Raw genomic sequence first — 21,210 nt, 5'->3', positions numbered from 1 at the left:
CTACCGGGCTGCACTGTAAATGAGCGGCGAGGATGGCTGACAGAGAGAAACACACAGCGAGGCAGGCGGCAGCTCCTGGCTGGCGTCTGTCAGCTGAGCCTGGGGAGTGTAGACGCCACGGACGAGGCGGTGCGGTCGGTCGGTCGGTCGGTCGGTCGGCGGGGAGCAGGAGGAGTGATGAGGGTGATTGTTTTAGTTCACTGCTCCGGCGGTGACGTCATGGTGTCCGTTAGAGTCAGCCCGTATTCGGGGCAAATTCAGAAAAAGGTGTTTACAGACCGCAGATATGAAATCAAGTGTACGGAATCAACACGGTCCGTAAATAAAAATGCTCGTTGTGGTGAAAATGGCTACAGTGGCCAAACACAATAGTACACAGAAGCCGGACGCATATGACCACAAGGGAGCAAAATAAAGATGGCGTCATTTTTGACTCTGAGTTATAGAAGGTGTTAAATGAAGCAGAAAGAACTCCAAGTGTATTCTTTGGTAATGCCCTGTATTTTTTAACTGAATAAATAGTTGTGTATTTCATGTGAAAAATTACCTTGCTGTGTGGCGCCCTCGTCCGGCAGCTCAAAGTGCGAGCAGCCGCAAAAGTTTCTACCTCCCTCCTTAGCAACCATGTTAGCAACCAGACGCTCCAGCATCGATAAAGACTGATACCAAATATTAGTGAACCCAAAAGAGCCAGTTGTAAGTTATGGCTGTCGTCAGGGAGAATAGTATTAATTTAGTTTAATATGCGAGATATTGTCAATATTGACACACAAGGACTTCAGTGACAAACATTTACAGCATCCGGTGGTTAACTAGTGGTACATCTGTAGAGGCTAGCACAGTTAGCATCAATGTGTTGCGACGTTTAGTGCTTTCACTGGCTAACCTCAGCTATTACAGGTATGTTTAGCTATTCTTTATCAATATCATTTGTTTTATAAGTAGACTCTCAGTCAAATAAAACAGGGACATGACTGTATGATAGGAGTTATTTTACTTCGTTGCAGAGTTATGTTGCAGAGTGAGAAACAAAAGAACCGTGGTGACGAGGAGGTGGTGAAAAAACTGGTAAGTCAAACATTTTAACCTAACAAATGGTATCTATGCCGAAGAAAAAGTGCAATTTTACACATTTTTCTTTATATTTAAGAGATTTTGTTCCCCATATTTCCAAAATACGCAAACATATCAATAAGATAACAAAAAGGGTCTATGAATATCTCTTGTAAATAACAGTACAGAACTGCAGCCGTCTTTTCTGAAATTTTTTTGACATATTAAGTCTGTTAAAATACATTTGCCAGTGTATCATAGTTTCTCCAATGTATCCTCTTTATTTTTTAAATGAAACTGTTAAATTTAATATTGTAAATATATTTCTAAAATAGGGTACAATTTGTGACAAATAACAGAAAAAGATGTGTGTAGTTCTGCAATTTTACATAGATTACAAGATAGCTTGTATAATTACAGAGGTTTTCAGTGTATGATAAGCATTAGTAATCTATCTATCTATCTATCTATCTATCTATCTATCTATCTATCTATCTATCTATCTATCTATCTATCTATCTATCTATCTATCTATTTAGTTATTAAGAATTCAACATCTGAAACTTACCAGTATATATTTTCCCTTTCACGTCTTTTTTCATTATTTTAAACTGCATTTGATGTTTTGTTTTATTGTTGTTTCAAGTGATGATTAGGCTTTGTTAAAATATAGTGGTTATTTTTCTCAACAGTGCATGGTTAATGGAGTGTCCTATGAAAAAATAGCACAAGAAGGGTGCAACATCAGGACACTAGAGATGTTCTTCTCTGGTTTCCCTCGCATGGTGGGGCTATCCTTCTTTCCAAGGCTTTGCCGGCTTACCATAGTGGACCAGAACATAACACACATTGAAGGACTTGAGTGCTGCCCTCTGCTCCAGGAGCTCTGGATAGTCCAGTGTCATCTGACAGTAAGTTTGTTAAGCTGATTTCTAAGAATGATTATTGCCTTAATACCTTGAGTCATTATAGTCCAAAGAAATTCAGGCTTGTGAGTGATAGCAACTTATTGTTTTTTATTGGAGAAGTACTTAAACCTTTCTGTGGCATTGAATCAAAACAAATGCTACATCTATACATTATCATTTATAAATCACAGCTCCACAATTTAACAATACAGTAATCTGTATCAGTGAACAGTACAAAAGAGTATGTCACATATAGTAACAATAACCTGTGCCGTATTGTTTTTATTGCAGGAAATATCTGGACTACAGAATTGTCTACAACTGCAGAAGCTGTACCTTTATGACAATCAAATCTGTGAAATAGAGAATTTAGAACTGCAGGTCAACCTGGAAGTGCTATGGCTCAATAATAACTGCATAACGAACATACAGGTTTGAATTGTAAAGTACAAATTCACATATAAAATGTCTATTTTTCTAGCTAGTGCATCTCATGTGCATTTTGCTTGTTTTGTGATTGATGTTTTTTTTTTCCCTAAAGGGCTTAAACACACTTAAAAACCTGAAGGAACTAAACCTTGCTGACAACAACATTAAAAAAATTGGTAATTTATTTATTTTCTTTAAATCCACTGTGTTTTCTGTACCAAATTTAAAGGTCAGTAAGCAGTTTAAAAAATATAGAGAAAAAAAGGATAATTTTAACTTTTTTTTTAAGGGTACAGCCTTGATCCCAATGTCAGCCTTCAGAATCTCAATCTGTCTGGGAACAAGATCAGCTCCTTTAAGGTAAGATTAAAAACTCAAACATGCTTTTGAAATTCCTTCTGTAGAAAGTTTTCTTATGTATTTTGTAAAATCTTATTAAAATCCTTGGTTTGACAAAGGGCATTTCTAAATTCTTGGAAAATGTCGGGGTCTCGGTCAGTTCAGATTTTCAATCATGTCAACAACAGGCTGGCTGAACGAGACCTTCACTGAGGTATTGAGCTGCATAATTAAAACTTTTGCCATTCCACATTCAACGATATGTATTCCGTTGCATCTATTTAGAAAATAAGCTGAAAAGACTACATAAAAAAATTTTAATGTCCTGTTTTGTGTTAACTTTACATTTTAGACATATGCTGTAGCTGACAAGCTCATTCAGAGCATTTAGACTGAATCATTGTTTTGTTCAAGGTCATCTTGACCTGAGAACACAATAAGTTTTGTGGCTATAGCTTTGATTGGGTTAACACCTCCAGTCTTATTCCTGCAATCCACGTATTTTTCCTAACCTAGCTTTTCTCTAAAGAACTGAATTATTGTCATTCTCATCGAGTTCCCCATACATTGCAGTAGCTGCAGGATCAAAGAAGAAGTCTTTGCCCTCCTTGCCATTAAAATTGTCACATTTCTTCTTTTTCAGTGTTGTGCAGTGGATATAAAGGAATAAAAGAAATGTCAAGTTATAAAAGGTCTTTAGCTCATCTGCAACTCCCTCAACAATAGCGGGGTTACAGACAGGTCTTTTAACATTACACGCAAATTTATGTCTTCGGTCAATTTGTACAAGATGTCATAATGCCTCTGACTTTTAAAATACAATGCCTATTATACTGCAATCTGGTTGCCAGATCATTCATCTGGCTTTAAATCTACTGTTTGTTACAAACATAAAAAGAAAATTAAATTAAAATAAATTGTAAATGCTATTTTTTTCATTCAGGAATAATTGTATCCTTTATTGAACAGACACAAACCTCTTTCTGTCACTAGCCTTTGTGTTCTGTCATAACAGGAGCTGACCCAGCTCGTGCATCTACCCCATTTGAGAGAATTAGCACTGAAGGACCCCACGTCAACGCCAAACCCAGTGTGTCTGCTGTGTAACTATGCCACACACGTTCTGTATCACATGCCAGGCCTCCAGCAACTCGACACCTACGACGTCTCCAGCAAGCAAGTCAAGGAGGCAGCTGAGGTATTGAGATGGCCTACAGGACCGTGAGCTCACATTAGTCTTTGTTTGGCCCTTGACAGGCTACACATTCTCTTGATTTAAGTTGATTCCTAATGATTGCCTGAATCCGAATAGTATTAGCCTTGAGTTTCCTCTGTTTCCTCAGGGTTACCAAAAAAAAATAACAACATACACTACCAGTCAAAAGTTTGGACACACCTTCTCAATCAATGGTTTTTATTAAATTATTTTCTACATTGTCGATTAATACTGAAGACATCAAAACTATAAAAGAATATATATGGAATTATGCTGTAAACAAAAAAGTGTTAATCTTCAGTATTAATCTACGATGTAGAAAATAATACAAATAAATAAAAAGCATTGATTGAGAAGGCGTGTCCAAACTTTTGACTGGTAGTGTATGTCATTTTTTATGATATTTTGTCTGTAATTTAACTCGCAATCATTGTTTTGGGGAATTCTTCAGATACTAAACAGCAATTAAAATGAGGTACATTTGAACAATGCCTGTCTTTTTAAAAAGTTTGTAAAACCTTTATCATATGTCTCCTTTATGTGATTTTTTTTTTTTTTACCTATTTACCTTTTTTACCTAAACTGAAAGTTTTTTTCTTGCAGTCTGCTGTAATGAAGAAAATGATGTACTACAACATGCGTGTACGTACTGCTCAGAGGAACCTGGCTGAGACCCAGCTCAGTCTGATAAAGACGAAAAAAACTCTATTACAGTTACCCGAAGAATGCAACCGGGCCCTCAGTCATGCTCTGAAATGTGTATGTGCAATCCATGAAACATTTTGAAAATTACAGAGTACAGTTTTTTAGTTCTCATTTCTACCTGTATGTTGCTGTTTCTGTACATAGTTAAGAGAACTCTTTTCACTTGGATGCATTCCTAGCTTGAACGTGAGCTCTCCATGGTGCCGCTCGGTTGCAAGAAGTCTGCCTGCAAGTCGGGGGATGAACCGGGAGGACCGAACCACCTGGAGGAAGGTTTACCTGAAAGAAGTGACTCATCCCATGACATCAGTCGTGATCCTGCCATGGAGCACAAAATACTCCATAAGATTGAAGTACTGAAGGAAAGATTGAAGCTGTGGACCAGGCGAATGGAGGAGTTAGTTTGCATGCTTGGATGAGAGATTTTATCATTGCTTTATGTAATTTAACCCCATACAGAACAACACCTTCAATATGGAAAAAATATCTTTCCTTCTTTTATATTCAGGATTGAAGCCTGGTATGAGCAAGAATTGGCCAAAGCCACAAATAGAATGGAATATATGGTGCAGTTTCTGTTGATGGAGCTTGAAAGTGTTGGAAATATCCGTTTAGAGGAGGGCTGCTCCGCAGATCCCTGGTACCTATTTGCCATTATTTACCCATTGTGTAATTCACAATTGCAGATGGAAAGCAAATACTCTTTGTTATTTTTTTCTCTCAGGTTTACATCCTGTTGTGACCTCCTGATTTCCCGCTTCTCTCCTTCGGACTACAAGATTCAAGGCGTCATTGACATTAAAATTGACAGAGTTATTCGCATTCACAACAGTGCTTTGAGGCTTCGCTTTGAGGACAAACTTCATAGCCTGCTACCCAGTGAAGATTCTGTTTACCTTTCACAGTAAGTGAAGCTACACTGTGATGAAAAAATATAATAAATGGCTTTTAACAATACATATACAGATATGTCCAGTTTAATATTGTAACAATCAGTAAAAGGAACTTTTTAAGCAGGAATTACAGACGTCGACTGGAGTATTTATTCTATGTAGCTGACCCTGAACAATGTGAGAAGAAAGAAACTTTGTGCATTCTGGAGGAAGGCTTCAAAACAGCACAGCAACATAAGGTATGTGTTCTGCCAGAAAGAATTCACCCGCACACACTTTAACTCTTATCACCTGGATTTACTCCACTGAACATTAAGAGAATTTCTTAAGCGAATTAGCTGTCTGTTAGTCTGTTCTCACCTCTACACCTGTAGACAATACAAGGAACAGCATGTAAAAGAATTATATCCCACACTTCATTTATTGAGCAGAATGCAATGAGTCAAGGAGAGAAAAGTTCTGTTAGTGTAAAATTATGACGTTTGTCTGCATATAGAAATAACTACTTAAGTGCTCCGGTACAATCTGTCATCTTTTCTTTTCTTTTCATATACATTCCAAATCATTCAGTTTTTTTTTTTTTTTTGATTCTTTGAATTAGGATTTGGGAGGAGTGGAAGCTATACCTTTATCGAATAGTTTAAGTGTTACCGAACTACCCAGAGTTGATTATGTACTGCGCCAGGCCAACCAGTGCAATTCTAAGCAAAGTACAGATACAATCCCTTTTAGACATGGTGAGTTAGTTTTACTCATACTGTCATGTCCTTCTATTACCATTTTCTGGAACCATTGCAGTTTATTTTAAATACCTAAAATCCTAATGTTTTTGTTTTGCCTGTAGGTCAGGTTATTGTTTCCAAAGTGTTTGTGGGTAACAGTATGCCTATCCGAGAGGGAGAACTGATGGACAGAAGCAGCTATCCCAGAGTGTTCTCTGTGTATCGCAATGTGGACACTAAGCACAGATCTGCAATGAGTGAAGGTATCTGGGGAGTTAAAAGACATGACAGTTACTTTTTGATTTGTTCAGTTCAATCATTTTGTATTTCTGCATGGTTTTTATTCAGAGAGACCTCACTCCACCAAAACATACTCTGGTCCTGACTGCAATCTGCGCCGAAGACAGTGGTTTGTGTTTGAACATGAGCTTGTCCTGCCTGAGTACATCATATATTTTGAATACATCACTGGGGTAATTTATGCATTTGTTTCCTCGCTGTTTGAAACCACTGCTATGCTATTCAGATACATTTTGGACCAGCTCTGTTGGGCAAGTTTTGCTTGTGTTGATTGTATTGTCTTAATTAGATGACATTCCCTTTTGCTGTTTTACAGATTATACAAAGTTCTTGACAAATATTTATCTCAGAATCACACTGCAGTAGAAGATTTAGATCGTTTTCCTTGAAAATATACAAAATAGGTTTTTGTGCCCTGATTTCCAGAATATTCACAGTAGGGTCATTCCATCTCAAATCATCAGGGGCCTTTTGCTGGATCATCTCTGATTTGCGTGAAATTTTTTACCGTTAACTATGAATATTTAAAATGTCTGTGAAATCTCTACCTGTGAAGAAAAAGTCACAAACTGGGCTATATATTTCTAGTAACTGTTTAAGAGTTTATCTTGAAGTATCTGTTCAAATAAACATATGAATCATTTAAGTGTAACAGATAAAGGTAACAGTTTAATCGGTTTCTCCAGCTTACAAAGTAGTGGCTGAAAAGGAAAAATCTGCCCATATTAAAACAATAAATTATGGTACTTATATTTAGAAAACTCTTTTGAATATCTAGAACACTGTTCTACTTTGAGGCAAGCCTGTCATATGCAATTCAATGAAAATAATTTTTTAAAACTTTTTTGTGACCAAGTGTTTCATGTTAAGTATTTTGTGTTTTGCTTTGTGTCATTGTGACATACAGCTACATATGGTTTAGAAAATATCACTTGTTGACTTTGCATTATATATTTTCTGTTAATGTGTGCTCAGAGATGAGACTTTTCATGACAGTTTGACAGTTTTTTCATATTTCAGTGGAGCCATAGTCTAAGACTATTTGTACAATATTGCAGATTCTGAATCAATGGCATGATGAAAAATAAAAGCGACAAATTTAGGCTTTTATGTTTAATAGTTCCTGATATATCTGTGGTTCAAACATAGCCTCAAATTTTAATACACAAAAAAGTGCTGAAAGTGGGTCGAGGGACAGTTTTTTAAAGCATTTTTATCTCAGAACTAAGTATTTCATTTATCAAGCTAAAATTTCACAAATATATCTATATAAATTTTTAAATTTATGATAAAGTAATTCAGGCAAATTTTGATGATTTGGGATGGAATGACCCAGTCATCAAAAATTATTCAGTTGTGCTGAGTTCTGATATGATGAAAACTCAGCAAGAACTTCACCATAAACAAACAGAAAATGAAAACATGAAGATTTTTTAGGTCTTTTCTTCAGTTACAGACGTTAACATTTTAATGTGGTGTCACTAGGACAAGAAACAACCTGCATTTCCAAGCCACAGCACAGGCAGAGATACTGCTCCTTCCAATGACATCTTCCTGGACCAAGGAGTCCTCAACATGGAGCCTGTGCTGAAACCGAAGCCCAAGTTGTTGAGCTTGGATGACACAATTCTTCTAAACGTGGCCAGAGCCAATGTCCTCAGTCAGATCACTGTAAGTGTTCAGCCTTTTTAAAATATGAATTTGATTTTGTATCAATTTCATACATTCACAGTGGCATGTCATCGATGTGTTCAATTTCCAGAAACTTAATCTTCATGGCAACAGTCTTAGCAAAATTAAGGAGATTTCCAGCCTCACAGCTCTGAGACATCTTACCATCAGCTTCAATGAGTTCACACGACTTGATGACGTTTCTCACATGGTAAAAGTGATAATAGAACATGATGTTATTGAGCTTAATCTAAACAGTGTCTTTTCAAGTTATCAAAAAAGCAGCACTTTAACAACAACTTACCTATGTAATATTGGATTTAACTGGATTGTGATGTAGCACATAAGGGGAAGTCTTTTAGATCATAGCATAAAATGGTAACATTCACCGTCTCTTTTCTTCCTTCCCTAACATGCAGCCCAACCTTGAGTTTTTGGATGCTAGCTATAACCACATAGAGACTCTAGGAGGGCTGCGGGGATTGGGACAGCTCAAACAGCTCGACGTGTGCTGGAACAAGTTGACCAAAGCCAGAGAGGAGACATCTGTGCTGAGAAAACACACACCTGCTCTCCTGAAACTGGACACCCGATTCAATCCCTGGAACAAGGTGTGTACTGTGATCACAACTTGAAATAAACCTAAATATTATAAATTAAAGCTCAACAATAATAACTGCATATTCAGCATATGCATAGAATACATAGTGCAGTTTTAGATGTAAAGTGCATATAGGAGTGAAGGTGTTTTCCTCCTTCCAGCTAGAGACAGTCAGAATGACCATACTGGGCCGCCTCACAACCCTCACACATCTGGATGATGTCCTGGTAGCAGAAGAGGAGGCTGCTGAAGCTATTCAGATGGCTACTGGGTCCAAAATTAACCAGGTTTGACATATTTTGTAAACATTTCTGCTCATACATTACTAAGAGAAGATAATATTTTTATTTCTTAGGGTTGCTCTGGGTAAAGACACAATATACTGCGTGTAGTACTGTAATTCAGTCAGACTTGTTGACACTGCTTGCAGGCATCTCTCCTGGCACACTCTCGTACCAACGAAGACCGTCCACGTAGTCTTAGTTTGCTGTCAACAGCGCAGCTCCTATATCGTTTGAGTCCTGCACCCTGGGGCCTTGGTACAGAACTGGAGCCAGACTGGACTGCTAAGGTGAGCTGCAGCGTGTAGGCTTCCCAGTAAAAGAAATTATTGCAATGATAATGTAGTTGAAGGCTTAGTCTGAATACTGATCAGGCTGCATAATGGGAATATAGCGTCAACTATAATTCAAACTGTAATGCATGTAATCTTGAATAATATATTTTGTAAAGATCACCACCCTGAACCTTGACAACCTGAGGATTTCCAAGCTGATCAATCTGAATAAGCTTGTTAACCTGCGCTGGGCCTCCTTTAACGATAACAAGATCTCCAAAGTGGAAGGTCTTGAAAGCTGCCTGAAGCTAGAGGAGCTCTCCCTAAACAACAACAGCATCAGCACTCTCAATGGTAATTCACACGCTCAGCACGATTTACCTAAACAGTAATTTGCTTCTGATTCTCACACCTATAGCACAGTAACCATCATTATTTCTGTATCTGTCTTTGCTCAGGCCTGGCAAGACTGCAGTGCCTCAACAAACTGAGTGTAGATGGGAATCAGCTGTCCAGTCTGGATGCTTCAGTTCTAGACCAGCTGCCCAGCCTGGCTTTTCTGTCAGTGGAGAACAACTCCATCGCTTCCCTCCATGGCATCCACAGAGTTCGCTCTCTCCTTGAACTCTACATCGGCAGCAACCAGCTTTCTACTTCAAGAGACATCTACTATCTGAAAGTAAGAATCCACTGTAATTACAACTTGAAGACTGACTTCGTGAACTGCTGGTTTAAAATTTTTATTGTGTTGTTTGAGCATTTGGTTCTTTTTCTTCTCAGGGATTGGCAAACCTCATCATTCTGGATCTCTGTGGGAATCCTTTAGTAGAAAAACTGGAAAACTATCGTATATATGTAGTGTTTCATCTTCCCTCCCTTAAAGCTCTGGATGGATTTGCAGTGGTATGTTCCAAAAGTGCAACCAGCTGAACCTCTCTCGTAATGTAGTGATTGTATCCAGTAGTGTGTATTTAATGTTCTTTTCTGTTTTCTCCAGGAAGTGAGTGAGAGTGAGAGTGCAAAGAATATGTTCAGGGGGAGACTAACCACTGACATGGTAGCAGAGAAGCTGGGCCACTCAAACTACACAGAAATCACCTACCTAACCCTTCAATCCTGCTCCATTAGGTAATAACCCGGCTCTACGAGTAGATAAAGTCAACACTTGTATAAAATGAGCATGAGAATGTTATTTACTCTGAGGATAAACTCGCAGGTGAAAGACAAAGCCTGAAACATCCCCTTTTCCTTCTCACAGGATGGTTGATTTGTCTCCAGTGGACCAGTTCTGTAGCCTGCACAGTGTCAATTTAGACCACAACAACCTCACATCCTTCTCAGGCCTCATCTACTTGCCTAATATCAAAGTACAAATTGCACTGAATGTCACCAGACTTGTTTAAAATGTGCCTTAGCCATGGACTGATGGATAATTTACACTGTCTTTTTAACAGGCTCTGTCTCTGAACTACAACCACATCGAGTCCATTCTGCCGAGGCAGAGGACTCAGGCTCAGCTGACTAACAGACAGATACTGTACAGCAAAGTCCACTCCAGCGGCTACGGCCAGAATAGCCCATCCAAAGCCAGCAGGTAATATGATGCAATTTTTTCTCAGTCATTTACATAAAAAATTAGATTTTCACAGAAGATATTTGCTGTTTATTGTTACATTTTGTACTGTTTTTTTATGATTTCATGGACTGCAACCATTAGGGGGCAGCACTGACCAGCCAATGAATGAGCTGACTATTGACAGTTATGTCAAATTTTGCAGAGATTGCTGTTAAACCTTTATTAATTTAGTTGCAAATGTAGTAATATAAGAAATTCTTGTATTAAAAGTCAGTTCATATTTGCAATTTCTAGAGCTGTTATCAGTAAAATAAACAAAATATTTAATCTTTCTACATGAATAATAATATATTTCATTGACATATTTCTTCTATAGAAACCAATACAGAAGCAGCGTGGTGACAGGCATCCTTTTGTTTGTCTGACTGCGACTGCCATAAAGAGGTCTGCACCTGTGAGGTCTGACCAGTTAAATGCGACAGCAGGAGGCAGAATGAGATGTTCGTTTAACCACAGACATTGCAAACTGTCCCTCTGTGACTGTGTTTAAGGGATACTGGGCCCACTGGCAGCCTGGAGCCACTGATGGGAAGCCTGGAGGTGCTTCATTTGAGTCACAATGGCATCTCCAATATGGCCAATCTGCAGCTCAGCAGGCTCACCAATCTTAAAGCACTCTTCCTACAAGGTATGTATAGTTGACGTACCACCCCTCCCTCTCAAAGCCGGTTAAAAGGGCAGCCTGTGAAAAGGCAAGCACCGAGAGCAAAGTCTCCCATAGACCTAAGGCCAGGTGGGTGATGAGACTTGAAGAAAAGAATGGCTGACTTTCTTTTCAACAGCTTTTGAGGGCTTTTGATTGAATTTTGCTTTGTCAGGGTGATTTGTCCCACAAAGCCACCCTTACTTTCCTTTCTCTCTTTTTGCTTAGAAACCTTTGGAGGCTGTTTCTGTAATTTCAGTGCTTTTTACACCAGGGGCAAACAAGAAATAACCATCAAATGTGTATACAGCCTCAAAATGCTTCCTTTTAGAATGTTTAGGGTGTGCAGATTATTGTTGTGCGCTGTTGATCGAAATATTAGGCTATTGTTTTTGATGTCTTTCCATTGTTTTAAGGAGGTTTGGTCTCTCTCTAGGTAATGAGATCAGCCAGGTGGAGGGCTTGGAGGGGCTTCACCAGCTCAGAGAACTTGTGTTAGACAGAAACCGGATCAAAGCGCTGGCCAAGAACTCTTTCACAGCCCAGAACGTCCTGCTAGAACTGCACCTAGCAGAGAACCGGATCCGGGAGCTAAACCATCTCGATCCACTTACTGAGCTCCGCAAACTCTTCCTCAACATGAACAGACTGCAGGTATTCTGCTTCAGCAGCAGTAGTCTCCTCACAAGATGGATCTTTTAATGTTTATATTCAGGATTTTAATGAAACTGCATATTCAATTAAGCTGCCTGAATGACTCAGAGCACGGTGATTTCCTGAGGTCATCACTGAGGTCACAGTCATCTTTTGTGCAGTTTCTGATTTACCACCAACTTTTACTGATTGGTTCGTATGCGTCAGATGTTTAAGAATGTATTTTATTCAGCGCGCAGCAGTATTACTTTTCTGTGCATTTGCAAAGTGAGACATAAAGTATAGTAATCATAAGTCATCACCACCCACTGTGACACGCAAGGGGTAGCATTAAGGAGATTCAAGTTTGATTGAAGGTCAGGGCTGTGTGTATGGAGAAAGAGGGGAACAATCAGGACAACGTGTAATCAGCTTCTCAGTCTGCATCTCCTTATCCAGGGCAAGTGATTTGCACTTTTGTTGCCAGTTCCTTCTTCCTTTCACTTCCTAAATGTTTTCACGCATTCAATTAAAAAATAAAATACAGCAATCATCCCGAAGCATCAGTCCTCACAGTGGGGGCGTCTTTGAATCACAGCCAAGTCCGAGCATAAAGCTGAGAGCAGGAGAAAACACCCACATGCCCTATTGCGTGCCCTGTTGCGTGCCCAAACTCTCTCATGAGATTAATGAGAGCTCTCACATGTAATCTCTCCCATTAGCTGCTTCCATCCTGCCTGCACCAAAATTATGAAAGGTTCAGCCCTGTTGCATATGTTTCCATTATCTACACACGGCAGGCTACAACCAGTGTCAAAGAACTGTAAATGGGGTTGTTTGAGAAGAAAAAAGAATTTAAAATAATTTTTGTTGCTCTTCATTTTGTAGGACGTCACAGAGCTTGACAAATTGGAAGTTCTTCCCTCCCTGATGGAGCTCTCTGTTGTCGGCAATCCTGTGAGTATTACTGGGTTTTGAAGACAGTTTGTCAATTAAATTTAATATTAAAACCGCAATTGAATTCACTTTTTAAAAATCTTTTATACTATTATAAGCTTGCACAATGGTGTGAATCAACTAGCTGTCACCAGCAGGATGCTCACAAACAAATTATCAAAAGCACGCTTACAGTCTCAGTTTCCCTCACAATCCAAAACACTAACCCATTGCATCTCTGTGGCTCCAAATTAAGTGATTACATGAAGGGCCGTCTGCTGTGCCTCAAACTGGCTGGCATGAGAGGCAAATTCGTTGACCAAATGGCAGTGTGCTATTGGCCCTGTTACATCACCCATCTGGAGCTCATGGATCAGGCCTGAGCAGAGCCTGCAGCCCAGGGGCTCTCTGTCGTCCATAGGGTAATGCTCAGCTGTGGTTGCCTCTTTCCTGCTTGATCCCATCCCCCTTCTTCTCCCATAGGGGAGGGGTTAATCATGCCAGAGGGTAGAGGCCAACAGCCACCCTGGAGACAATACCTCCTGCTGTTGATTGTATGAGATAGCTCCTTCATCCATGTTCTCTAGCCAAAGTCTGTCTCGTCCTCTCCACTGGACATCCATTGGCACACAGTCACAACTTAATCACAGCAGCAGTGTTCTGCAGGAACACGCAGTTCTGTGACTGCACAGGCTGGGTTCGTACCCTGGCCAGAGGGTGCCCTCAGCTGGGCAGGGACCTATCTGCCGTTGTCAGCTGGGTCACTGGAATAGCTGATGGGAACATGATAACTACAGTGGGACCCACATAGCATCATATTTATCCCAGATGTCTCAAAGCATTCTTCATTCAGGCTCCATTATTGAAATTTCTGGTTTTCAGTCAAAGGAAGAGTGATTTTTACCCAGACTGTTTCATTAAACAGCTGTATTTTTTCCTTGCAGGTGGCACGTAATTCTCTCCACAGACCAGCAGCAGTGCTTCGCCTGTCCCAGTTGCAGGTGCTAGATGGAGTGATGGTCACTCTAGAGGAAAGGACGAGGGCTGAACTCCTCAGTGCTGATCCATCTGTAAGAAATGGACACATTAAATAAATAAATACTCACTTACATAAACATACACCAGTTGGCCACACCATTAAACCTCTTACAGATGAAGTGAGTAACAATGATTATGTTGTTACAAGTGCAGTGTAAGGTTCTGAGAGACTCCAAAACAGTAGGTCTTGTGTATTTTTCCCAGTATGAAGTGATTTGTAACTTGTAAAGTGGTTTAAGGAAAGACAACTGATGAACCAGCAACTGGGTTATGGACACTCAGTGCTCACTGATGGGAAGCGAAGCCTGGGCAGTGCTCAAACCTTGGGTCAGGCCTTCATGAGGATGTTACTTTGACACACATCACTCATCTAAACTTTGTTGCGACCCATATATACCTCTTCACAGCAACAATATTACCATGAATCAGAACTATTTTAGCTGCACAAGATCACATAGCATACACAATGTCAGGCAGTTTCAGCGTTGTGGCTGAACTGTGTACATGCTTTCAGTTTCTTTTTGCAACTTTGGGAATTTCATAAAACAGTTAAATAGTTACACTTTATTTCAGCATTTTTAGATTTCTTTTAGACTACTTTGGGGCAGCAACACAAAACATACTGTAAGCAAAGCCTTTAATATTTCACTCCTCTTCATGGTTTCTTGTAAAAATTGACTCAGGGATGATCCTGGGAGTACTACAGCACACAAACTCTGTACATATGGCACATATAATAAAAAATTGTACTGTTAGGTATATGGTTGTTTTACACGACACTGCCATCCTCTCATGACTGAATTACAAATGAACAAACACACTGTTTATTCAAAATCTCTTAATGGGCCTCATACTGTAGCATGTAGTCTAACTGAAAGAAACAAATTGATAACAACTAAACCACAGCCACCAAAAAAGAGAAAAGCCTGGATCAAACTCATTCAGTCCGACTGATTTAATGTTCATGTAATGAGAGAACGGGGCAGTAATTCTCTTGCAGCTCTGAATTAAAAGCAGTCTAAGCCTGCTAGCATCATCCTGCTGATTAGATGAAATGTGCCCGGCCGATAATGCACCAGTGGATTTACCCCCTATTAGCCAGGTCAACACGACCCTCTCTGCTTGTTAATCGTAGATATGGAAATGACAGAGCGCAGACCCTGGGTTTTCTCATTAAAAACACAAACACAATCCTCCCCCCTTTTGAGTCTCATAATTGCCATCTCTGTTGTCACTCTAAATCTATGCCTGTAACTGCCTTTGCTTGAATTTGTACATTGTTATTGATGAATAGTAATTACTCTTCCCCTATAAGATGCTTATATATGTGGAACAACATGCAATCTAATCGCCAATCCCCAGCCAAGTGTGTGGGTGGAGTGGACACATTACGCTGGCAGTAGTGGATATAGGAAGGCAGAGAAATGAAAGAAACACTTACAGAATGAGGATGCGTATGTTAGTGAGGTCAAAGACATTGTGTTGACCATGCAGGCACTTAAGAGACGATGTTTACTCATTATGTGAACATCTGCTTGTGTCCTTTAAAGCATTTCTGTCCTAGAGAAATACTTCTATATTCCTCATGCTCCTCGTTTAATACTTTATCTTAAAGGCATGCTCTCAGCATCCTGGAGCTTCTCTTCCCACCCCTGAAATTAACCTGCCTGGACCACTGTCACTCATGCCTCATAACACCACTCTGAGAGGAATGAGTATAGGGGGAGGACTACAGAACTTCATGCACGGACATGATGTCATGCCAAGTAACGTGGACGAAGATCACTATACATATAAATGTGAGTGTAACATTTCTCCTGTTGCAGAAGTTTTGTGATGAAAAACACTAAGCTTTAAATTGGCATGTATAGCTTGTTACATAGCAAAGACTTGTTATCCTGCATGTTCTAGTACAGTATGAATGATTGATTTTTTTAGTATTGCATTAGTATTGCAGATTACTGTTGATCCTCTGTCTCTCACCCCTGTATTAATCCCAACTCAGACAAGAAGAATAGGTACAGTAATGTGCCTCGAAGTGGCCAAACAGACATCAACTTCAGACACAGTCGGAGAGCTGGAAGTAACCCGCTCAGCACATGTCTCCTGTCCAATGGGAACAGAGTCATCATAATGAATTCCAAACAGGAACAAGGCAGCAGGTTTGTAAAGACAAGATTGTACGTAGATCATTATGAATCTCTCAACTGTCTAAAATTTGTAAAAATATAAAGTGAAGTGTACAATGTGAGAATTTCCTTGCTGGTTTTCAGATTCCCAAATGGTAGCAAACCTCCACCCATGTAGCAACCAGAAGAAGAGGAGCATTTAGTGATCATTTAGTGGCACAATCCAAAGGTACACATGCGGCAGCCATGGTATACAACACACACACACACACACACACACACACATATATATACACATATATTTGAATGGTGTCATTTCTGTAAATTTGCCTTAATATCAAATAGCATCTGCATAGCTGAGTTTTGTTTTTGACATTGCAATAAATAATTTTATTTTATGATTTTTTTTTACATGTATACAAAACAATCTGAATAAATTACTTCTGCTGCTACAATCTGAATAAATTACTTCTGCTGCTACAATCTGAATAAATTACTTCTGCTGCTCTATGAATTATACAGTACTACAACTAAAACTGCTTTTGACTTACAGTAAATTAGGCTACTTGATGGGGGGCCTGTAGTGCACTACTTTCAAATGCATTGAAAGTAATGCACTGACTGTGACTTTATTTTCTATCCACATATGTGGATCACTAACCATGGTAATCTGAGGATGAGAGGTTTTGGTGTCATTTCAGCCGCTATCCCATCCTTTAGCCCCAAACAAGTAAAAAAAAAAACACCCACAGATGTAAGGGCGTGTGAGCCTGGCATGCTGCGTCCATTGGGTCAAATGCATCCCCAACAAGTGGATAATCCAGCTTTAGCACACCTCTCTGTGGACAATAATCTGCAGTCAGTCAGATAAAGATGTAATCTTGAATAAGGTCCAAATGGATTTCAGAGATTGTCAGTTTCATCATGTTAGCCTCTTTTCGAAAGCTCACTGCAGTTTCGCCTCTAACAGGCAAATCTCATGTGTTGTAACTGGAAACGAACCTACTCCACTTGATGTTTATTATGTTAGTTCTGATGAATATTAGAACATAATCCTCCGTGTCTTCCAGTTGGTTTAGAGTACTGTGGCTGACAGAATTACAGTCTAAATATGGAAGATATGGGCCAGGCCAGTGATACTCAGTTCATATCAACAATGAAAGCAAATTGCTTCATACTGGAATCTGTTAATTTTTGTTTTTATTTTCAATGTATGTTTGTTTCCATTTCTCTTACTTGGGTAATTTGAAAATATATAATTTTGAAGACAGACGAATGCTGGATTTTTAAAAAATGTTTATTAATTTTATCTGATAAAGATTATTGTCATTTTGCAAAAGTACTATGTAAGCCAGTAGACTATCTCTGGCCTCGGCTATATTACATGGCGTAATAAGTTTTCATTGTGAAACCCCTAAACTGATAACTGTAATGTGAAAACATTTACTTGAAAAAAATGTTAATAGCTCACCTATTCCCATCTAACAAACAGTGCATGACTATTATAATGCTCAGTGAAGTTATTTTCACTTTAACCGTTCAGACCTGCGTTACATGTCTGAAGAATGCATTTTATGGTTACAATGCTGTTTCATTGGACTTGTATTTTTACATAAAACACGTCGAGAAAACACAACATTAAAGTCAGAAAACAGTTGTGGGAAAAGAATGCTCTTTGTTCCGAACTGTAAATGAAACTCCAGCAAAAGTAAACACTGAAACATTTCTCCAAACAACATCGCTCTGAATCCACCAGTTTCCAAGACACAGTATTAGCTGCGGAGTTTGTGAATCAGTGGCGTTAACATGACCACTAGGTGTCCTTAGAGCTCTATTGACACTGCCAATCAGTCCTTAGTGAATGCTCCTCTTGCCCTGTAGGCAGTAATTTATCAGTTGAAGGGGGATATGTGTACTTCAGTTTTGTGTCTCCTGCCTGTGTTGCTTTTGCTGGCAGCAGCCAGCTCTACACAGCAAAAGTGAAAAGCTCTCCCCAAACAAGCTCCTCTAATGCATGTACTTAACTTCACTTAATTTGTGTTAATTCCCGGCATTAAGCGGGGCTAATGACTGCGCAAGTGAGTGCACTGTCATTACCTTGGTCTGCCTGACATCAAATGGCAGCTGATGGAAAGAAAAAAAAAACAGCACAGATTTGGGAGCTCAGTGTAAGTGCTCTAATGCATTAGGTATTGCAGAGGATAATTACACATTTTATATTTGTGTACAGTATGTGCAGTATGGATGTTACAAATATAACTACTTTTAATTCTGCTGTGTGTGGTGTAAGCTTATAGTGAACATACCACTTCACACAGTATGTCTCAGATCTGCATATCTGTCCGTATTTCTAACATTAAAATGACATTAGCATAAAAGTTGTGAATAATTCATCACTTCTGAGTGAACCCAGATGCACTGCTCTCTCCGTCTATCTCTCTCCCTCTCCTCGCTCCTCCATGTGAGTAGACCACATGGTTTGTAGCTGGTTTAATGGGATGGAATGTGACAGGTTATGTTTTCATCCGCCTGATATGGAGCCCGACTCAAGCGGGAGGAACCGGGAGGGAGAAGGAGAGGCTGAGAAAGAGAGAGAAAAGGGTAGGGGAAGGGAGTTGGTCTCTACAGTTGCAATCTGGATTTATAATTAGACATGTTTGTGCTTGTTGTGAATCAGTTATAGATGATGCCCCCCTCCCCCCTGCAGAATCCACACCACACACACACACATAGAAAAACACATGCTCTGTATGGGGCCATTACTGCTGGTCCACTAACTCCCTGCATTTGCTGTGTCTGTGCATTCAGAGCACCATTAGTCCAAGACTCTGTGAATAATTGCTGAATGGACCATGTTTTCGCTGCGGTCTACTCAGCTTCCAGTGTTGGGGATGAAGTTGGAGGGGTGACGACATTGATTGATGTTTGATACTGAAGTTAACACCGCAGTGCTTATCGAAGCATTATGTACTGTATGTGTAATGGATGAACAACATTATACTCCACGCGTTACACATTCACCAGCTTGTACTAGGTTTAAAAGTGCTTTGATAGAGGCTACAATTCTATCAGCATCATCACTTCAGTTGAAATTGCTGTTGTAAAAATGACCTCTTCAACTGCTGATGACATCAACAAAATATAAATTATTTTGTTTTCAAATGGAACATATTATGTCCCGGGTTTTTTTTTTTTTTTTTATCCTCACAAATACATCCTCTATCTTGCACATATTGCTTCTCTTGAAATCTGTCATTGAGTTATTGTTGTTGCTTGTCATTTTCCTGTAATTTGTTTCCTGTGGAATAAAGAGCAAATGGAGAGAGAGTGAAAATACAGATAAAAGAATGGAGTGAGAGGAACAATTAGAATGAAAAGGAAAATGCTTTTATTTTGTGTAGACATTTTGGATGAGAGCGAGCCTCACAGAAGCATTAAATATTAACTGCTATTCATCTCTGGACTTGTGTGTCATTTATCACATTATTGAACTAGTGCATCATTTATCACATTATTTCAAATACACAAAGCGTGGTGCGTGGCTGAAAAGGCAGAAACAAGTTAACGGAACAACCAAACAACAGGCAAATACTCCATTTTCTAATAAATTTACCAACAAATCAATTTTGAGAGCTGTGTCAGATGGTCAGCTTTTGGGCAATTTAGTATCAGACTTTTATATTTCATGAGATTTGCACTGTGTTTCTTCTGTAATGACTTCAGTCTTATTACAAGTAGATGCTCTTCAACAGGCAGCTGGAACAAAAACGCAGCAATGTTTTTAAATAAGTGGTGCTATGGGAGGATTACAGGGTGCAATACATGATGTCCTGACTGACAGCCTCTTCTGTTGTGGTTTAATGTGTCCTACACGGAGTAGAAATTGCTTTTTCAAGATGACAAGGAAACACAACCTCCTGCCCACCCATATCCCCTCAGCCCCAGTGAACAACAACAACAATTTAATCTCCTTTGCCCCAGATTGCTATCTTTCTTTGTGTTGATATTGTGGCCTTTTTAGTGATCACTTGATGATCCTCCTTTTGTGCCCTCCTTCTTTCTGAGTAAATCAACATTGTGGAGTGGCAGACACTTGACCGCAATCACTTTCATTATATTGAAATAATAAAACGCTTGTAGGATTTGCTCTTTTTGTATTAAGAACACGATAACAAGGATTTACAATGTAATGTGAATGTTTCTAATCCTGTGTCAGGTTTTGGGGTTGAGCAAGCGCATTAGATTCAGGATTTAAAGACACTGGCAGGTGAAAAATTGACAAATCATTCAGGATAAAGAACCCCATGTAATATGATATTTAATAGAATTATTATTGCAAAGAGGAATGGTCTTTTTGTTGTTCAGATGAACCCTGTTCTTGTGGTAAATCCTTTTGTTGTGCTCAGAAAAATAACGGTTCACAAAGCTGTCTAGTTCTTTAAAGCACCATTACTGATTGAAGAGCCTCTTTCATATAGGGGATGGTTCGTCACACATCTAATGGGTTATTTATAGGATCAAAAGTTCTTAATTTTTATTAGAGTTCTTTGGATTGGTCGCAGGTAACAGCATAAAACGATAAATGCAAGTAGCAATCATTTTCATCATCAATTAACCATTTGTCTATAAAACATCAGAAAACTTTGAAAAAGACTGGCATTTTGTACTACGTGTTTCTGTCTGATCAACTGTCCAGAACCCAAAATATTAAATCTATTATTGAAGGCATCAAAAATGCTGCAAAATCTTATTTTTTATGCTTTATATGCTCAAAAATTAATTTAAAGATTATCTAATCCTGT

General features: G+C 39.1%; 1 protein-coding gene across 1 annotated transcript; it reads left to right on the top strand.

The window, feature by feature from the left end:
* Positions 1 to 410: 410 nt before the first annotated feature.
* On the top strand, positions 411 to 19,924 carry lrrc9 (leucine rich repeat containing 9). The gene is made up of 33 exons (XM_023285900.3): positions 411 to 900; positions 1,008 to 1,068; positions 1,746 to 1,964; positions 2,253 to 2,393; positions 2,503 to 2,566; positions 2,680 to 2,750; positions 3,745 to 3,927; positions 4,549 to 4,704; positions 4,830 to 5,047; positions 5,159 to 5,290; positions 5,375 to 5,554; positions 5,668 to 5,782; positions 6,145 to 6,280; positions 6,388 to 6,528; positions 6,614 to 6,738; positions 8,051 to 8,236; positions 8,328 to 8,447; positions 8,656 to 8,847; positions 8,999 to 9,124; positions 9,268 to 9,408; positions 9,570 to 9,747; positions 9,852 to 10,072; positions 10,174 to 10,296; positions 10,391 to 10,521; positions 10,652 to 10,760; positions 10,848 to 10,987; positions 11,521 to 11,657; positions 12,109 to 12,326; positions 13,194 to 13,262; positions 14,186 to 14,311; positions 15,895 to 16,078; positions 16,285 to 16,441; positions 16,553 to 19,924. The coding sequence occupies exons 2-33, from the start codon at positions 1,012 to 1,014 to the stop codon at positions 16,584 to 16,586; spliced, it is 4,530 nt and encodes a 1,509-aa protein (XP_023141668.2). The 5' UTR covers positions 411 to 900; positions 1,008 to 1,011; the 3' UTR covers positions 16,587 to 19,924.
* Positions 19,925 to 21,210: the final 1,286 nt, after the last annotated feature.

Source organism: Amphiprion ocellaris, chromosome 20 (assembly GCF_022539595.1).
Source record: "Amphiprion ocellaris isolate individual 3 ecotype Okinawa chromosome 20, ASM2253959v1, whole genome shotgun sequence".
Classification (NCBI taxonomy): Eukaryota; Metazoa; Chordata; class Actinopteri; family Pomacentridae; genus Amphiprion; species Amphiprion ocellaris.
This window is presented reverse-complemented; position numbering and strand designations above follow the sequence as displayed.